This window comes from Aptenodytes forsteri, unplaced genomic scaffold (genome assembly GCF_000699145.1).
Source record: "Aptenodytes forsteri isolate BGI_AS27 unplaced genomic scaffold, ASM69914v1 Scaffold68, whole genome shotgun sequence".
Lineage (NCBI taxonomy): Eukaryota > Metazoa > Chordata > Aves > Sphenisciformes > Spheniscidae > Aptenodytes > Aptenodytes forsteri.
In genome coordinates, this window is record NW_008795382.1 from 2,210,860 (window position 1) to 2,227,140 (window position 16,281).

The 16,281-nt window shown below is 37.1% G+C and overlaps 1 protein-coding gene across 1 annotated transcript in view; it reads right to left on the bottom strand.

Annotated features, from left to right (window-relative positions):
• The window catches only part of QSOX2 (quiescin sulfhydryl oxidase 2), a 35,485-nt gene that overhangs the window by 14,207 nt on the left and 4,997 nt on the right, over nucleotides 1-16,281 (bottom strand). The window contains exons 3-10 of the mRNA XM_009280659.2: nucleotides 11,523-11,623; nucleotides 10,185-10,233; nucleotides 8,926-9,031; nucleotides 8,642-8,732; nucleotides 6,341-6,486; nucleotides 5,202-5,345; nucleotides 2,872-3,001; nucleotides 402-524 (exon numbers count right to left, since the gene is read on the bottom strand). Coding sequence (XP_009278934.1) covers nucleotides 402-524; nucleotides 2,872-3,001; nucleotides 5,202-5,345; nucleotides 6,341-6,486; nucleotides 8,642-8,732; nucleotides 8,926-9,031; nucleotides 10,185-10,233; nucleotides 11,523-11,623 — 890 coding nt within the window. The remainder of the gene's footprint in view (nucleotides 1-401; nucleotides 525-2,871; nucleotides 3,002-5,201; nucleotides 5,346-6,340; nucleotides 6,487-8,641; nucleotides 8,733-8,925; nucleotides 9,032-10,184; nucleotides 10,234-11,522; nucleotides 11,624-16,281) is intronic.

A 16,281-nucleotide genomic window follows, 5' to 3' on the forward strand; every position in this document is an offset into this window, starting at 1 on the left:
AAACTCTTCAGGAATAACGCCCATTTCAGTGGGTAAATTTCCCATCACTTAAACTCTGACCTTCAAGAGAGTCCTGCTGATAGCAGGCATAGCAAGCAAAGGCAACTCAAAAATATCCGCTGGGAATCTTGCATCATTTGAAGCTGACATTAGGGAATATGTATATGTTAGCGACTGCCTGCTCATTATAAAACTGAGACAGGATTCTGTATTTCAATTCTCTCATTTCAATTCCTTCATGTGGATTTTTTTTCTGGTAATGATTTCACTTTATTTTCATTTTAACCTTCTTATAACTCCATTATGACCGAGGGACCATCAGTAAGCGATGTCTTAGATTTATACAGAATCTTATCCTTTACTAATGCTGTATTTTATGCTGGATACTAGCAACAGCTTACCCGCATTTTGTTGTTGACCAGATCTAGGATAGCATCATAAGGGATTTTGTCTAATGGAAGGCTCACCAGCCACTCTTGCAAGGTCTCTAACAACTTTACCACAGGCTGACGGCCAGGAAAAAGCTGAGAAAAAAAAAAAAGAAGAAAATACCCATATTTTAAAGCACAAATCTCATTAGTAGCAAGACACTTTCATCTTTATCTAAACGCATTGTTCCTGCCTTTAAAATGCTTCAGATTTTCTTTTGTTATGAGCAAATTAATTACTTGCTCTGCTTTCAATAAAAAGCCATCTCACACTAACTTTTGCTTACAAAATTTAACCGGTTGCATGCACAAAACGTTAACCAGTAAAATGAAGCTACTCAACAGCAGGCAGAAATGCTACAGAACAACTTTTGACAGATTACGCGGAATTTCGCATTAAGGTAATTCAGCTCAGCGTATAGCTCAGAAAGGAGCATAAAACCTAAGTGAATCAGAGAGGCTGAAATCCCTTCTCACTCTTAGAAGATTAATCACAAAAATTAGTTCTTATAAAATATTTGTTCAGACTTCTGTAAATGTAGATGACGATGGTTATCTAGAAGAGCATTTTCCTTTTCATATGTGTCATAGTGATTTCCAAAGTGATTTGGAAATAGTGATTTCCTTAACTTGCAACTTAAAGAAGTCAGAGTCTGGCAGATGAGCGTGAGGAACTGTAAATCAGAGGTAATGCCATTATTTTACACTGGAAATGGTATTTTACTTTAGTGATAGTTGTAATTACTATAGAATTAAGTAGAGTATGCATACCATTCTCTAAGTACCCTTCCGGAGGGAGCAGAATTTCAACGGATGGGGAAGTAAATTCCCTGTATCTGCTACATTAAATACATAAAGCAATTTATGACAGGGCATGCTATACATATGCTAGTCATTCTGCAGCTGTTGTCCAACTATCAAGAATATCTCTAATGCATAGACCGCTTACTTGATACCATGCAAATCTAATGGGCAGGAACTCCCTTTTGTTGTCTGTATTGTATCTAACACAAGGGACCCTGTGCATTGTTTGGGTTCAAAGACGACTCTTAAATAGTCTGTAAAAAACCAGCACACCTCTGAACTACTGGTGGCATACTATAGTTACATTTACTCCTGTAGGAGCCCCAGAATATCACGCATTACTATCTAAAAGACAATAGTTGCACAGTATCTCAGGTAGGTATCAGTCTTATTGAGGATTCAAAAAACAATGGACTTCTGCACTGATTGCAAAAAAACCCTAATTCTACAACAACAAAAATTCCCCAAGCAGGGAACCAGAGACCTCTGTGACTTAGGATTTATCATCACTATAAATGCTGTTACACAGGAGGATAGTATAAAAAGTTTCCTAATGGAAACACCTGAGATTCATGAATGAGAACTACGAGGAAAGTGTTACACAACAAGAGAATGCAAATAAAGGACAGCACTCCCCGCTTGTACAACGGCAGCCCGGAGATGAGCATGCAACTAAGAGAGAGCATTCCCCATTTATGCACTAATAGCCAGGGAAGCAAATGACATCGGCTGGCCAGGAGCCATCAGGAAGAACAGAGGATGTTTTAGGGATAATATGATGGAAAGATTACCACTACACTTTCTTAAAGAAATGAGGCCAGCTAGAGATTTCTGACCTCTGATGGCCGCGGGGGGGCAGGAAACTGTCTGTCTGATTTTCAGATAAATACAGATATTTGGAAATGGTTCATATAGGCCTTATTATTCCCTTAAACAGATACTGATTCACTTTCTTTAAAATAAAACAAAGTGTTAGCTGCTCAGTAAGTAAATATAAAGAGACATTGGTCATTTCAGTAGGCTGACATTATAAAGTTAAATTATTTCAATTTTTTTTCAAGTCATATCACATTATATTACATACACTGTCCCTTCACTCAAACGTAATATGTAAGCATCTATTTTTTAAATACTCAATTACATTCAATACCTCAATTATTTTGAAATAATTAATTAAATTCAATACCTAAATTATATTCAAAATTTAGACAGAAGTTACTAATATCTCTAAATAGAACACCATTTGTCAAGTATGCACCAACGAAATCCAATAGTCAAGAATGAAAAACAAAGGTGTTTTTAGTCCCACTCAGTTACAATAGCTACTTATCCTGAAAATCTGATAAATGGACTATATTTAGTGTGTTTGTTCAATATGCTGCAGACTACTTATTCTTTATTTAATTTCGAGCCCTCCAAGATTAAATTAAAATGCACTTCAACCCTATAAGTATGTCAGAACAGCATACAATAACTCAAAAATAACATTTAAAGAAACCCACAAAACTATTTTTTAAGCTAGTGAGGAAGCATATATTTAAACATTCTGAAAGACATTTTGAGAGACTTATGTCACATAATAAATTTTATGTTAGAGTCACTTTATTCTTACAAATAATCAAAGACTAGAAGCGTATACCTTGGCAGAGACGGTAACAAAATCCTTGAAAGTCTTTAGCTCAGCTCCCTCAAGTGTCTTGTGCGTAGCAAGCTCTACCCTGAGCAGGTAATGCAATCCCGATTCAAGGTCAGCCATGTACAGCTTAGATCTGAAACACACATATATAATGTTATAAAGTGGCAGGTTTCTTTCGCTCATTTTCTCACCAGTCATGAAGGTAAAATTGATATATAGTAGGTGTCATTAAAACCTCAACATTTGCCACTCCGTAGTGATTGCAGTATATCCTACACCAGTATGGGAAGACACAGCAGTTACTTCAGGTGCTCGATACGGTGAATGTCAAGTTCAATGAGTTTCACTGTACTCTCTTAAAAGAGTAATTTTATGTCATTTTGTTCAGAGTTTAGACAAATGAAGCATAACTGCACACAAGAATTTCTTTTATATTTGACTAAACTTTTTGCCTCCCAGCCAGCTTTACCTTGCAGTGAAATTATAACCCTGACGTTGTCAGCAAGGAAATAGCTAGTGTAAAGAAATTATAGCTTCTCTTCAGGCTTGACCACAAATAGAAAAATGACATGCTATGAAAAAAGGGAGACTTTTGTTGAACAAAACTAGATTATACACAGAGCAGGAGTGCAAACAAGACTGAAAAAGGTCTATGTTGGAAAGGACTGAATCTAGAAATCCTCTCCCAAATGCAGCAGTTTTACTGTAGGTTCTTTGCATACAAGTTTAACAGTCAATTTTAATCACACCAGCTCTTAAGACAGAATTAGGTACCTTATGACAGGTACAAGTAAAACACGTAAAGCAAATCAAAGATTTTAAGAGTTCCTTCTCACAACCAAATATTTTCATAACAACAAAAACACTTTACAAAGTACAAATACATCAAGTAAAACACCCTATCTTTCAATGCCTTCAGAGTACAAACTCCAGACAGCATGATACAGAGCAATGTAAGCAAACAAACAGAAGTTCACACAGTTAATAGAGTTAAACACTTCTTGTAAGAGTTCAATAGCACTATTACTCCTAAAACCAAATAGAATTAAAAGAACAATCATTCAAGAAACTGGCTGGCCCAGCCTCTTAAATAACATGCAGGAAATAACATATTAAAATATAGAATAATCTATATTCCTAACAACTCAAACTACAGACTTACTCTGAATTTCTCTACTTAATTAATAACATACTCACTTAAATTTAAAAGAACAGCAAAATTCTGCTTCAAGTTTCTTAAATAAAGAGGCATCCATGGGAATGCATGAGGTTCCCCAAAGAATCCTATTTAGAAGAGACTTGGACTTGAGATTCACATCAACAAGATTTTGTCTTGCTGGAAAGTAGCTCAATTCAACTAAGTTGTTTTGATAACAGAATGTTTCATATAAAATATTTTATAATAGTCATTGAAAGAAGATGACACTAATAGTGCCCACGAAAGGAAAATAAGTACAAAATGAAAGCATTCAGTCCTACATCTTTTCCATCTAAAGATGCTGAGGGATTATCCCTCTGCAAAGCCTTTGCATCCTTCTCTCAAACAGACAAAGAGGGAAAGAGGGTGAAGATAAACTTTACCGGATTTTGTATGATAAACATCTTCTACAGTGACTTTAGTATTTTCTATTATACTTGCATTTGACAAGCACTTTTTAGTGGGTACTGCTTCACTATTATACACACAGAGAATTCTTGTTTTCTACAGAAATGTTACAGCTTGTTATTTTACTATTTATTTTTTCAGGGACACAGATTACTTGCTGAAGTTTTCCAACAATTCAAATCAGTGATCTATATACTTCAGGTAATGGGCGATGAGTCCTTGGTATTTTTAAGTCAATTAAGTATTTAGCGATACTTTTGGAGAAAAACATTCCCTCCACAGCAGTGCAGATGCTTGCTGCTAAAAAACAAATACCGGCAGCCCTCAATAACTTCACCTCTGAATTGTTTGAAACACTGCTCACAATCGAAAAGACGTTGTAACCTTGATGCTGGAATTGAACTAATTCACAAGTGTTACCTGGATGTACTGAGAAATGGATGAAGTTGAAGCAACGGCTGAAAGTATTGCTTTCAGCTTCGATGCCATAATTTCTCCAGTATTAACATGAACGCCTTTAATTTTACTCGGCAGAAGAATGCAGATTGTCCAGTAGTGACCAACCTATTCAACTCAAGGTGCATCGCCTGGGATGGAATGAAGTAAAATTTTGAACGGCACTAGGATTTTATAATAAATTACAGCACAGCTTCCCACATGGCAAGAGAAGACTGCAAGCAAATTTTTATAACCAAGCATTGATCTGAAAATCAAAGGTATCACTTACTTATCGAACTCTTTCCACACCTTGATTTCTGTACTCTCCTCTCTGTTTTCTTGAACAGGTAGCTGAAGTGGCAAAAGAAGTTTTTTTCTTACACCTGGCAGTGACTTTAAATATGAAGAAAAGAAAGACCGTAGAGGCTTCAAACTGCATATAAATGGACAAAGTAAAGATTACTTTTACTCTCAGACTAAGTGAATATCCAAAGCAAATTAGCATATTTCTAAAATAAGATACTCACTTTGTTTTACGTTTTACAGTCGTAGTGCAACATGTTATGTTTTGATACAAAGTCAAATGAAATAACGTTCAATTTAGGAATAGCAATAACAATCATTTGGATTAGTGGTTTGAAATTCCATTCAAAATAAGGACGTATCATGTTCCTCAAAATGTCAGTTCGCCTTACACAGGCAACATTCACATGGAACATATTGTGACTTAGAAGCAAGTTTTTTTAAGAACTGTGATGCTTCATTAATTTTTTTTCCACTTTTATTCCCAAGTGTTTTCCTTTCAGAAGTATCACAGTAATAAGTTAAAGCTATAAATAGGCAAGTGGTAAGCAAAAGTAATATTAGGTCTCTTATTAAAAAAATAGAGGTAACAATATTAAATGGTTTGTTAAGAACAACCAGCTCATTGCTCTCAGCATATCAAACTCCATATAACAAACACTGGCTTAGAGCTTTTATTTCCAGTTAGAAACACTACTTCAAATCATCTACTTAACAAGTGAGTTTTGTCAGCGGTATGAGCCTGATATTGTACTCAAACACCACAAGGGTTATAATTAGCCACCACACCATTTTGGTTAATCTTCCCTACTATATGATGAAATCTAACTTCCACCGGCATAACCCATGCCTGTTTATTAGCACTCACAAAGAGTAAACAAGACCACTACATGATTTAATAATTGCTAGAGAGTGTTTAAGACAGGCAATTTTCAAACACAAAGAAATGGAACACACAACTTCAGTTAGTACAATGTACTGATTACACGCCAGGACACAATGTCATTATACGTATATGCAAAAGAAGGTTATAGAATAACTTACTTTGTATGAAAGGAAGCTATGGAAACTGTTTTTATAGCTTAAGTGAACCTCCCCATGTTCCTCAGACAGATAACTACTTACATGTTAATTAATCCATGGGACCCATTTGGATGCATCAGATAGCATGAAGGGACCGAGGTAATACCAAGTTTCTCAAGAAAAGGCTTATCAAAATTCAACGCTCTCTTTACAACGATGTTTTCATACTGGATCAAGTCTAAGATAACCTGGATAATGAAAAGATGACATGAATTATACATTGTTCAAGGACTATCCAATCATGCAGGACAAGACACATAAATAGGTGAAGTGCATCATCCTTTAAGGGTATCATTAAGCTGTTCACCAAGGAAGTAGATCTACGAGTATTCTGTGGACACTGACAATTTCAGTTAAAGAAGATTTACTCTTCTCTGGAAATTATTTACTCCCATCTTCCATTTTTTTTCTTGGTCTATCCTGACCTTTTCCCTTTGAAGTCTAACATCTGAAGAAAACGTGAGAGTGAATGATAAAATGTCCTCATAAACCTCAAAAAAAGCCCAGAGGATAGTCCACAGGCACCAACAGGTTTATGTTTCATGTTATATATGTAAGAGTCTAAAGGCAAATTTTCAGGTAGGAATAGGCGCCTATACCTCAACAGTTCCAGTTCACAGTCCAGCATCTTAGCTCAAACCAATCTTCATCAGCTGTTTAAACCTGATGCTGGGCTTTTGCACTAGAGCAGCTGGGAGTGGGCATAAAATTCTTTGCAAGGTGTAAAATTCAGCGAAGGGTGGAGGAGGCAGAAGAGGGTGGTAACATCAGGACGCCTCAAAGATTTGCCAGGACTCAACTATCAAAATTCTTTGCCAACTACAGCCAAAGCTGCACCTACAAATATGATGACTCAATTGTAAGTAATGAAAATTTGCCCTTTAAAAAAAAGCTTAAATACTTATTTCTTCCCCTCTTAAATTCTTCAAGATCCCACTGCTAAAGGCATCCTCTTTTGCCACTCTAATGACCACACTCCTCACATCCTTCTGTTAGCCTATGCTCCTATACTACCATTTCAAATGTTCCATTCTTACCTGCAAAACCACCCATGCTTCCAACTCTTCTTACATTTCTACTTGTCATTCTTTTACTTTTACCCCTCTCTGCCTCTTCTGTATCTTCTTCCTATTAGTTTCACAGCTTCCACTATACTTTTCCCTTTCAGGTGAATATTATCTTTGCTACATTTCCCCTCCCTTTCAAACTTGTAATTTAAGAGACCCTTCCTTTCATCAGTGATAAACACATGGCCTTCCTTTCTTCAGCTGTTGTGACTTCTATTAGGTTTGTCCATATTGTCTTATACTGTAAACTTGAAAACAGCGTTATTTTCTATTTCACTAAACTATTCTATAAAGCTAAAATACTACGTAACATCAGCAAATATTTTTTCTAATAAAATTAAAGCGAGTGTGATAAAAAGCTGAAGACCTTTATAATCATCACATTTCTTCTCTTCAGTAATGCCCACTTGTATTAACACAGCAGCTTCCAAAAAACAAATGTCTGGAAGCAGCCTGCTTCTCAAAGTGATTCTCGCTTTTGGCAGCACACTCTCCTCCACTTATGCAACTGAGCCATCTCAGCATCAAATCTAATTAGAAACATTTCACAGACATTGGATGTTTCTACACAGATTATGCCTAGATAATTATGCAATTTATTTTCTTTACTTATCCTAGATCTTGGCAGGAAGAGAAAAGTAACAGTTGTCTAAGCTAACAGCAGGCTCATTAGGTGGTGAAATGATGCCAAATCAAATATTTTATTGGGGGGGTGGGGGAAGCAAAAAACCAAGGACTTCCACTTCCTCAGTGCCTCAGAGCTGTGAAAACAGTTTTATGCTATCATCTTAATTTAGAATGCAATTTCCTAAAACCTATACTTGAACAAAGAGAACCAGAGAATTTAGATTATTATAAACAGTTGAAATCACAAAAGCTGCCCAGAAGAACAAATATTATGAACAGTTCTCTAGCAGTAACAAAACAATAACACAATCTGACAGTATTTTTGTTGTATCTTCCAAATCTTGAAAGAAAAAAGAATTGTGCTAACAATGAAATTGATAAATTAATCTTCCACTAAAACATGAATGGGAGAAGTTAACACAACATTACGTTCATTTGTAAGCAAGTTTCTCTGTGTGACTAAATACAACTGCCCTATATAATCCCTTGACTATGTGATATCTCAAATATGCATGACCTGCCCTTTATGACCCTTTAATTCAGTCCTATAATCAGAAAATTTTGTTGCTTGGCTAAATAACATGAAATTCAGCTGTGTTATTGTAACATTCATTCATATTCATTATGTCATTCATAAGTCATACATTACCTCTCGTCCAACGTAGGAGTTGTTACTTTCAAACACAATGGCAGTATAATGATGGCTGTTCTTGTCGAAGAGAGAAGTAACATCACTGGACCTTTTAAGAAAAGAAAAGCTATTTAGCACAGGTAGAATGCAATACACCCACTGTTACTGACGGAATTTCCTTTCACAATCTCGTAGCAGAACTGATAACAAGAAAAAGAACTTCATCTTTAATAGGACCTTCTACATTTTATTTAATTAACACAGTAAGTTTTCACCAGCTGTATTTTAAACAAGGAACTTACGAAACTGGATCCAGTGGTGGGCAAGCAGGTGGTCTCAGCTCTTGGGAATGGTTCTGTAAGAAGTCAATCATCATCTGACGAACTGTTTGCAGCTCTCGATCTGCTCCTGCTGAGTACAGGTTACAAAAAAAACCCCCAACACTTCAGAAAACTGGGAAAAAAAAATGACTCGCATGCAGGCTTTCATACATTCCCATGCTTTTCTGTGTCAGGTTTTTGTTTTAAATTTGGAGTTAAAAAACAGAATACTATTTGGCTGAAGAACAGGGACAAAGGATTTAGTTGTAGGATTTCATTTTAATGTGGAGATGAGATCGCATGTAAAAGCTGTCATCCCACCCCAAAATTAATAAAACCTCAAGACTTTTCCAAATCTAACCATCTGCCTGCCTTGCTGACTTTCTCTTCAAACAATGCTTCATTCTAAATCTGTGCTCATTTTCACAATACTTGGCGTGGGCAACTTCAGTAGCCTTTCTGCAACAAGGATATTCATCATGCATTAAAAACTGCAGAGGTGTACCATTCTCACCAAATGGGCCAGGTGAGGTTACAAAGCCATGTAACAATATGAGGAAATAACTGAAGCGTGAGAATATTTTATTTGCTTTAAAAGATATAAATTAAAAAGCAGAAACTCTCACAAATGCCGAAAAGTAACAGGTACAACTACGGTCTACTTCTGCATGAAGGGTTAATGGTGCAGGTGGTCTCCCTTCTGACCTCTGGCCTTTCAAATGTTAATCCATTGAAAAAGACAACATTACTTTTGTCCCCAGACAAACCACCTCAAGCGGTGATCCTGTCAAGACACAGGATAAGCCTGATTTCAGTTAGTCACATGTGAATAGGGCGTTCTCCCAGTGAGATTCAGGATGCCGGGAAAGTGGCCAACAGATCAAAAAGCACCAGTCAGGACTGAGCAAACTGGATCTCATGCTGATGAGGTGTGTGGTGGAAAAAAGGAATTTTAAAAAATTATCTAGCCCTTCGTGAAAATTAAGAACTAAATTTCAAAAAAAAATGAGGAATGTGAGCCCTGAGTTCTTGAACAAATGTTTTGCCTGTCTAAAATTCTGCCTGACATTCCATTTTCATACAGTACTTGTAATATCATATCTTAAAGAGCTATTTAGTGTCCATCACATCTCTAGCTGTCTAAACTAATTGACAGGCAAAGGGATTTTGCTTACTATGTGACACATTCCTGGCCGATAGGATAACTGCTTCGGGGATTTCTTACAGTAGGATATTCTTACCTTTGTAATTTTCTCCAGTAGTAAACTGCTTTGTAAATGCTTTGAAGTACTATGTGGGAGAAAAAAAAGTATTATTGCTTTGAAAATAACTCACTGTATCAGACGAAAGCTCAGTTTAGAAACAAAAATGGCTTTCAAGAGTTTTTACTTTTTACAGCTCTAATTACAAAACATTTTTATCTATCTGTTCAGAAGACAGTTTTCCCTCTTAGCCTATGAGTTCCAAAGACCTGCTTCTCAACTATACGAGGGTAGCTCATAGGTACCAGTCGAAACTCTGATATACAATAAAGCCAACCTTTAGAGGAAAAATACCACAATGCATAATTCAATACTGTATATCGATCCATCACTGCAAACAGTAACCCAAACACGAATTAACTGATTGCTAAATCAGTACTACCAACTGTGTGTATACTTAGAACACTATTCACATTTTCTCAACTCCCTCCAGTGGTTAAACAGGATATATAATGGAGCTTGACTGCCTTCTGTTATAAAAAATAAAATAGAAAAGATTCATTTTTTAATAAAGAGTGCATTCCAATTTACACCCAAAACTTTAAAGATTAAAAAAAATATATTGTTCTTTCTATCAGGGTAGAACATCACAAATTCTACAGTGAAACAACTCCTGTTCCCTCTCCTGTCATAACAAACACAGTTTATTCAATCGTCTCCTTCCATCACGTTCTGCTCATACCTACGGTTAATAATGTGATTATACAGATTGACAGAGAAGTTAAAAATTGCACTTACACCTAAAAATGAACAATGGTAGACACTTTTGGCAAACAAGATCCCTTTTAAAAGCCAGTTTAAGCAAATTACAAAATTAATTAGAAAAATAGTGAAGGATCAATCAAGGGTAAAATTTTGATTGGTCAGGAAATCAGCTGATTTCATGACACAATTTCAATGTATTACCTTTACTTTCACATACCAAAACTAAAACCACTATTAATAGTCATGAACATTTGAATTTGAAAAATATTTATACAAATTTTTATTACCTAACTAATATATTAAAACTAGGCGTTACATAAATGTAACAACATAGTACTTTCTAGAATGGTATCTTCTTTCAATAAGAATTTTTCAGATTCAGAACTGAGGACTGAATTACTGCTGTAAATAACTGCATCAGCTAATGCATTCAGCAAGAAGACCTCAAATTAATCTTTTTTCAACACTGCAATTTTCTCAGCAAAAGCAAAGTAAAAGTCTAGCTGAAGAACAACTAGTTGCATGTAACACTCTGCGCAAGCATGTCTGTTACGGTTTCAGTTACTATAAAGCATGCATTATTCCGCTAAGGCAATATATTATGCCACTTACCCTAAAAGTTGGGTAATAGTGAATACCATATTCTTTGCATGTCTCATAGTTCTCCTCTTCCCCGCAATCCAGCACACCAACTCTAATTGCAGATTCCCAGTCTGAAAACAAAGAAACCTTTCAATTTTCAGCAGAAGTGATCATGGATCCCAGCTGATGGATTACCCTGCTTCCCATGGAAATCAACAACAGAACTCCGATAGATTCCAATGGCATAAAAATCAAGCCCTCGGTTGATTCTCATTTGCTATTCATTTCTATCATCAAGCGTAATACAATCTACTGATTTTTAAAATAACTAAAAGCTCCCTGTTTTTCTTAGCTGCATCAGTATTTTCAATACAACTAAATAAAAGGAATCCCAACACACAACGTAGCAGTTCCCGGGCCAAAGATATTTTATTGAATCCAGGAAGATGAAATAGGGGCCAGCCCAACACTTGCAAGATACCGGATTGTATTCCCTAGCTTTTCCCATTAGCTAAGCTCATAAAATAAAGCAGGCATTATATATATATATATAACTGAATCAAATGAATCCAACAGTTACTCATCCACATGGCTGTCAATTATAAAACCATCTTGTATTATAGCTGTTTTAACAAGGACTCACTGTTTACTGCACTTACACATTTCTCAGAGGCCTCCAGAATTGCACACAACCCAAGGCTCACATATTGTCTACTGAAAGCCGTCTTTATCTTTTAGTACTGTTCAGGAATACATTAGATATACCTCAAAAAATATCTGAGTTTTAACCAGAGTGCTAAATAGTTGAGTTTGAACATCACTGTAAGTTTCCTTTATAAATGTTTCATAGCAATAACCGTAAGAGTTCAAGTATTTCTATAAATATGCTTATATAACTTCAATAAAAGCTTTCAACTCATTTATAGCTTTTTCCTTCTCATTTTGCTAGGAACTTATCTTTTTGAGCCATGCTCCAACTGCAGCTATCACTTTAAGGAAGAACTGCTCCAAGAGACTCCTTAGCCAGTTACTTTTTAAAGCTAAGCTAAATCAAAACAGCTGTGGGCAGAATTTGAAGGTACACCACAATTCCCAAGTATCGATAAAATTTAAAAAGCACTAAAATTAAACTTGGTTTTATAGCAAAGAGCATGAAAGCTTCATCAAGTTCAAGATCTGATTGACAGTTGTATGCCTAGCTGCTGTTGAAATTTAGCTTGACCTTTATTTGTCTTTGGAGGAGGATGGGGCAGCTGATGGAGAATTTCAGTTGTGCTGAACATGCCAACAGCTGAACAGACACCAGGAGTAACTACAAGCATGCTAGAGCAGATGGGCATGTATTCACAGGAGCACAAAAGATACAACAGTCTATTTCATCAAATAAAATGCAAAACAACAAAAAAAAGTTTGGCTTCTGGGTATCTATCTCATTCAACTTTCCCCGCTCCTCCTCCTTTTTCCACCTGTCTTGATCCTCCTCCATACAATGAATAGAAGCACTATGAGCCTAATGCAAATAGCCTACTCACAACAATGCAAGCCCATCTCTAGCTAAACACTTGGGTTAAAGAGCACCAGCTGGGACGTGTGCTGCTTAGCATTTGCTTCTGCTTAAAAAGGAGCTTTTCCTTTCTAAAGGATGCAAAAGTTGCTGAGTGCACAGCCTAGACTGTGTACGCTTACAGTGGCACTGTAGCCTGGATTGTTTTTTTAAAATGCGGATGAATTTTAAATTAGCATTAGTATTTTTACCTGGATGGTTTTTTTAAAATGCTGATGAATTTTAAATTAGCATTAGTATTTTTGAAATACTAACTCACAAACTACATGAAAGGGGTAGATGAGTGATATCCTATCAACCAACACTATTTCTGTTTATGCTAAACAAGTTCCAGTGAATGACATGAATGTATTGGACAAACTGGAAATCCAGCAGGTTGGTCAAACCTCCCACTTAAGAAATGCCACAGAATACCAACACACCAGTCATAGCGTAGTACGAGGAAGATACTTTCTTTGCATAAACCTTGTGTATTCCCTCCAGCAGGTCGATGCAATGCCGTGTGTTATTTTCCATTATGAAGTTTCAGTCAGGGAGATAAGAGATGCATCGCAAGGGAACTCTCCCTGCATGCTACCTGACAGTTACAAATTTTAACACATAGGCTGCTTCCTGAATAATGACAAGGTTTCTGCAGTTCCCCACCAAATGCGTTTGAAGAACAATTTCTAGAAGGAAATCATTATTGCTAGATTTGGAACAACAATTGCTAGATTGGAACAGTTGTTCCAAATCCAGAGGAGTAGGCTGCTTCTGCATATAATTCAAGGGTTGTCGTATATGGGATTTCCAAGCATTTGTTACTTCTACACAGAAAATTACTACACATAATTCCAGCCCGCAGGCATTTTGTTGGATAGATTCAATCACCTTTTAAGACAGAAAAAGTATAATTAACTATAATGGCCACTTTGGACACTACTGTAATAAAACTAAATACGTGATTAGGAATGCAGCAGCAATGACCCTAAGCTTAAAGCCTGTTCTGAGTGGAGAGGGACTATCAAACTCAAAATGTGCATTACATGAAAACAAGCACTGCTCCAATCTTTCAGAGAATTATGTGCTGCTATGAAGTTTGCAATGATAGTATTGCCAGATTTAACAAACGAGAAATGAAATAAAAATTAAGTGTATTAGCACAGGCCTTTTATGGACAAAGTAGTTGCACCAATTTAACTGGACTATACCAAATTAGCAAATACAACCACAGTGATCTAGGAGTTCTCTAATGTAGGTAAGTCTGCATCCTCAAAGATTGCTGTAATAGCCTAGCAGATGAGTAAATACTTTTGAAAAATAAATGTTGAGACAGCCTAAGTGGGCAAAATGTTTTTAGGGGTTTTTTTCGACGAAGCTACCAACAAAAAGCGTGACTGTTCTCAATCTCCTACTAAAATCTATTCATTCCAACTTTAAAATGGAAACATTTTGCTGACAAACAACACCAGAAGCCATCTGCATTTGCTGGTAGTGCCAATGTCCACAAACATAAAAATCCACTTTTTAAATGAAAATCTTCATAAAAACTCAATGGATTAAAAAGTAGATGGGCCTTTAACTGGTTATAGTAATACAAGTGCATAACATCATCTGCAGTTATCACGACTGCAGATGAGACAGAAAATACATATTTGAAGAAGTCATTACAAGTTACAAAAAATATTGCTTACAAAGGTATCATGCTGCTGTAGTAATAAACATGTCCCTGTCTTATTTTGACAAAAGTTCTGGCCAGTTCAGGCTTTTCATGATCTTCACTGCAGTGTTCAAACACCCCCTTGTTCTTACTTTTCTTCAAAAAAGAAGAAAATCTAATACTATTTTGGCCACAAGCAAATCAAATCAGAAGGTGAAAACGTTACACAAACTTATGCAAAGGAAAGAGAAAAAGCTACTGCTTTTATAAACAAAAAACCCATGCAAGTAAGGAGCACTTCAAATGCTCTGAAACCATTACTGCTCTGTGCTTCTCCATGTGTGAGTTTCTGCTGATCAGTCAGCAATCCTCAGTGTGTGACGAGTTTATCAGAACCTATTTTTGCATAGGCCTCCATTTCCGTGTATCTAAAACCACGTATACCTAATACTGCACCTACTTTTCATGTTAATCAACACTTTTCACATACAAGGCTGAAAGAGAAAAGCCAGAGCTCTTCACTCCCTCTCAAACTGAAACCATATGAATGCATCAGAACTGCTGTCTCCATCCTGGAAACGTCTCTTGGGTCAAATGCTAAATTAAGAGTAGTTTAAAAGCCTTTAACACCACTATATTAAACATAACATTTCCTACAAATTTGATCCCAGGTCTTCTCCCCACCAGAGGTACTGAATTTAACCGATACCTGAGGGGCCCGTTTGTTTCCTTACCTCAGATCTACAAATACAGTAAAACACACTTCAGCACCTGCCAAAAAAATTGAGCAGCCTAAGACACAGCGAGGCAGGTCTCCCTCGCTATAAACCATGGAGGCCACCATTTCTTTTTAAGTCACTATTTGATAAATCTGAAAATCTGACTCTCACTTAGCTTGACTTTTGTATTATTTCCTGGTGGTCCTTTTCCCCCTTCTAGTCCATTCACGCTATATTGACTTTGCAAGATATAAATCAAACACATGCATGGCCTCTCCAGTACCACAATATTTATTTTTTATTTAGCCTCTGAAATAGGCAAGTCTCTTTACAAAACATTCAGAAGATAAAGATCTTGCCTCCAAGAGTTTACTCTAAACACACCTCCTGTGCCTCAGCACATCCACTTGCACACTGCAACGCACACAGAGACGCTTGCGCGTAAATCCACAGCTGAACCGCTGTGTGTGTGTGAGAGATGGTGACGTTTTATCCCTGGATTCCTATGAAACCTTTAATTTGGAGACTTGCTACTGTCATCCACGCCTCGTTTTGTCCCGTGTGCCGTTCTGGCAGCACGGCAAGGGCCATGCCCACCACCAGAGAAGCGAGAAGAGGGACGACGCTCATGCGCCAAGGCACGGCGGCTCACGCAAAGCACGGCCACGCGTGGCAAGGCACCACTGAAGCCCACGGGTGACACAGTGAGCCGAGGCCCCGCTGCCACCCACGCGTCCCAAGGCCCCGCTGCAGCCGAACGCTCCACGGGTGACCACGTGCGACGAGGCACGACGAGGCACCGCTGCGGCCCACACGGGTGCCCCGGTCCCAGCACCGACACCGGGGATTGACGGCTGCGGCCCGGCG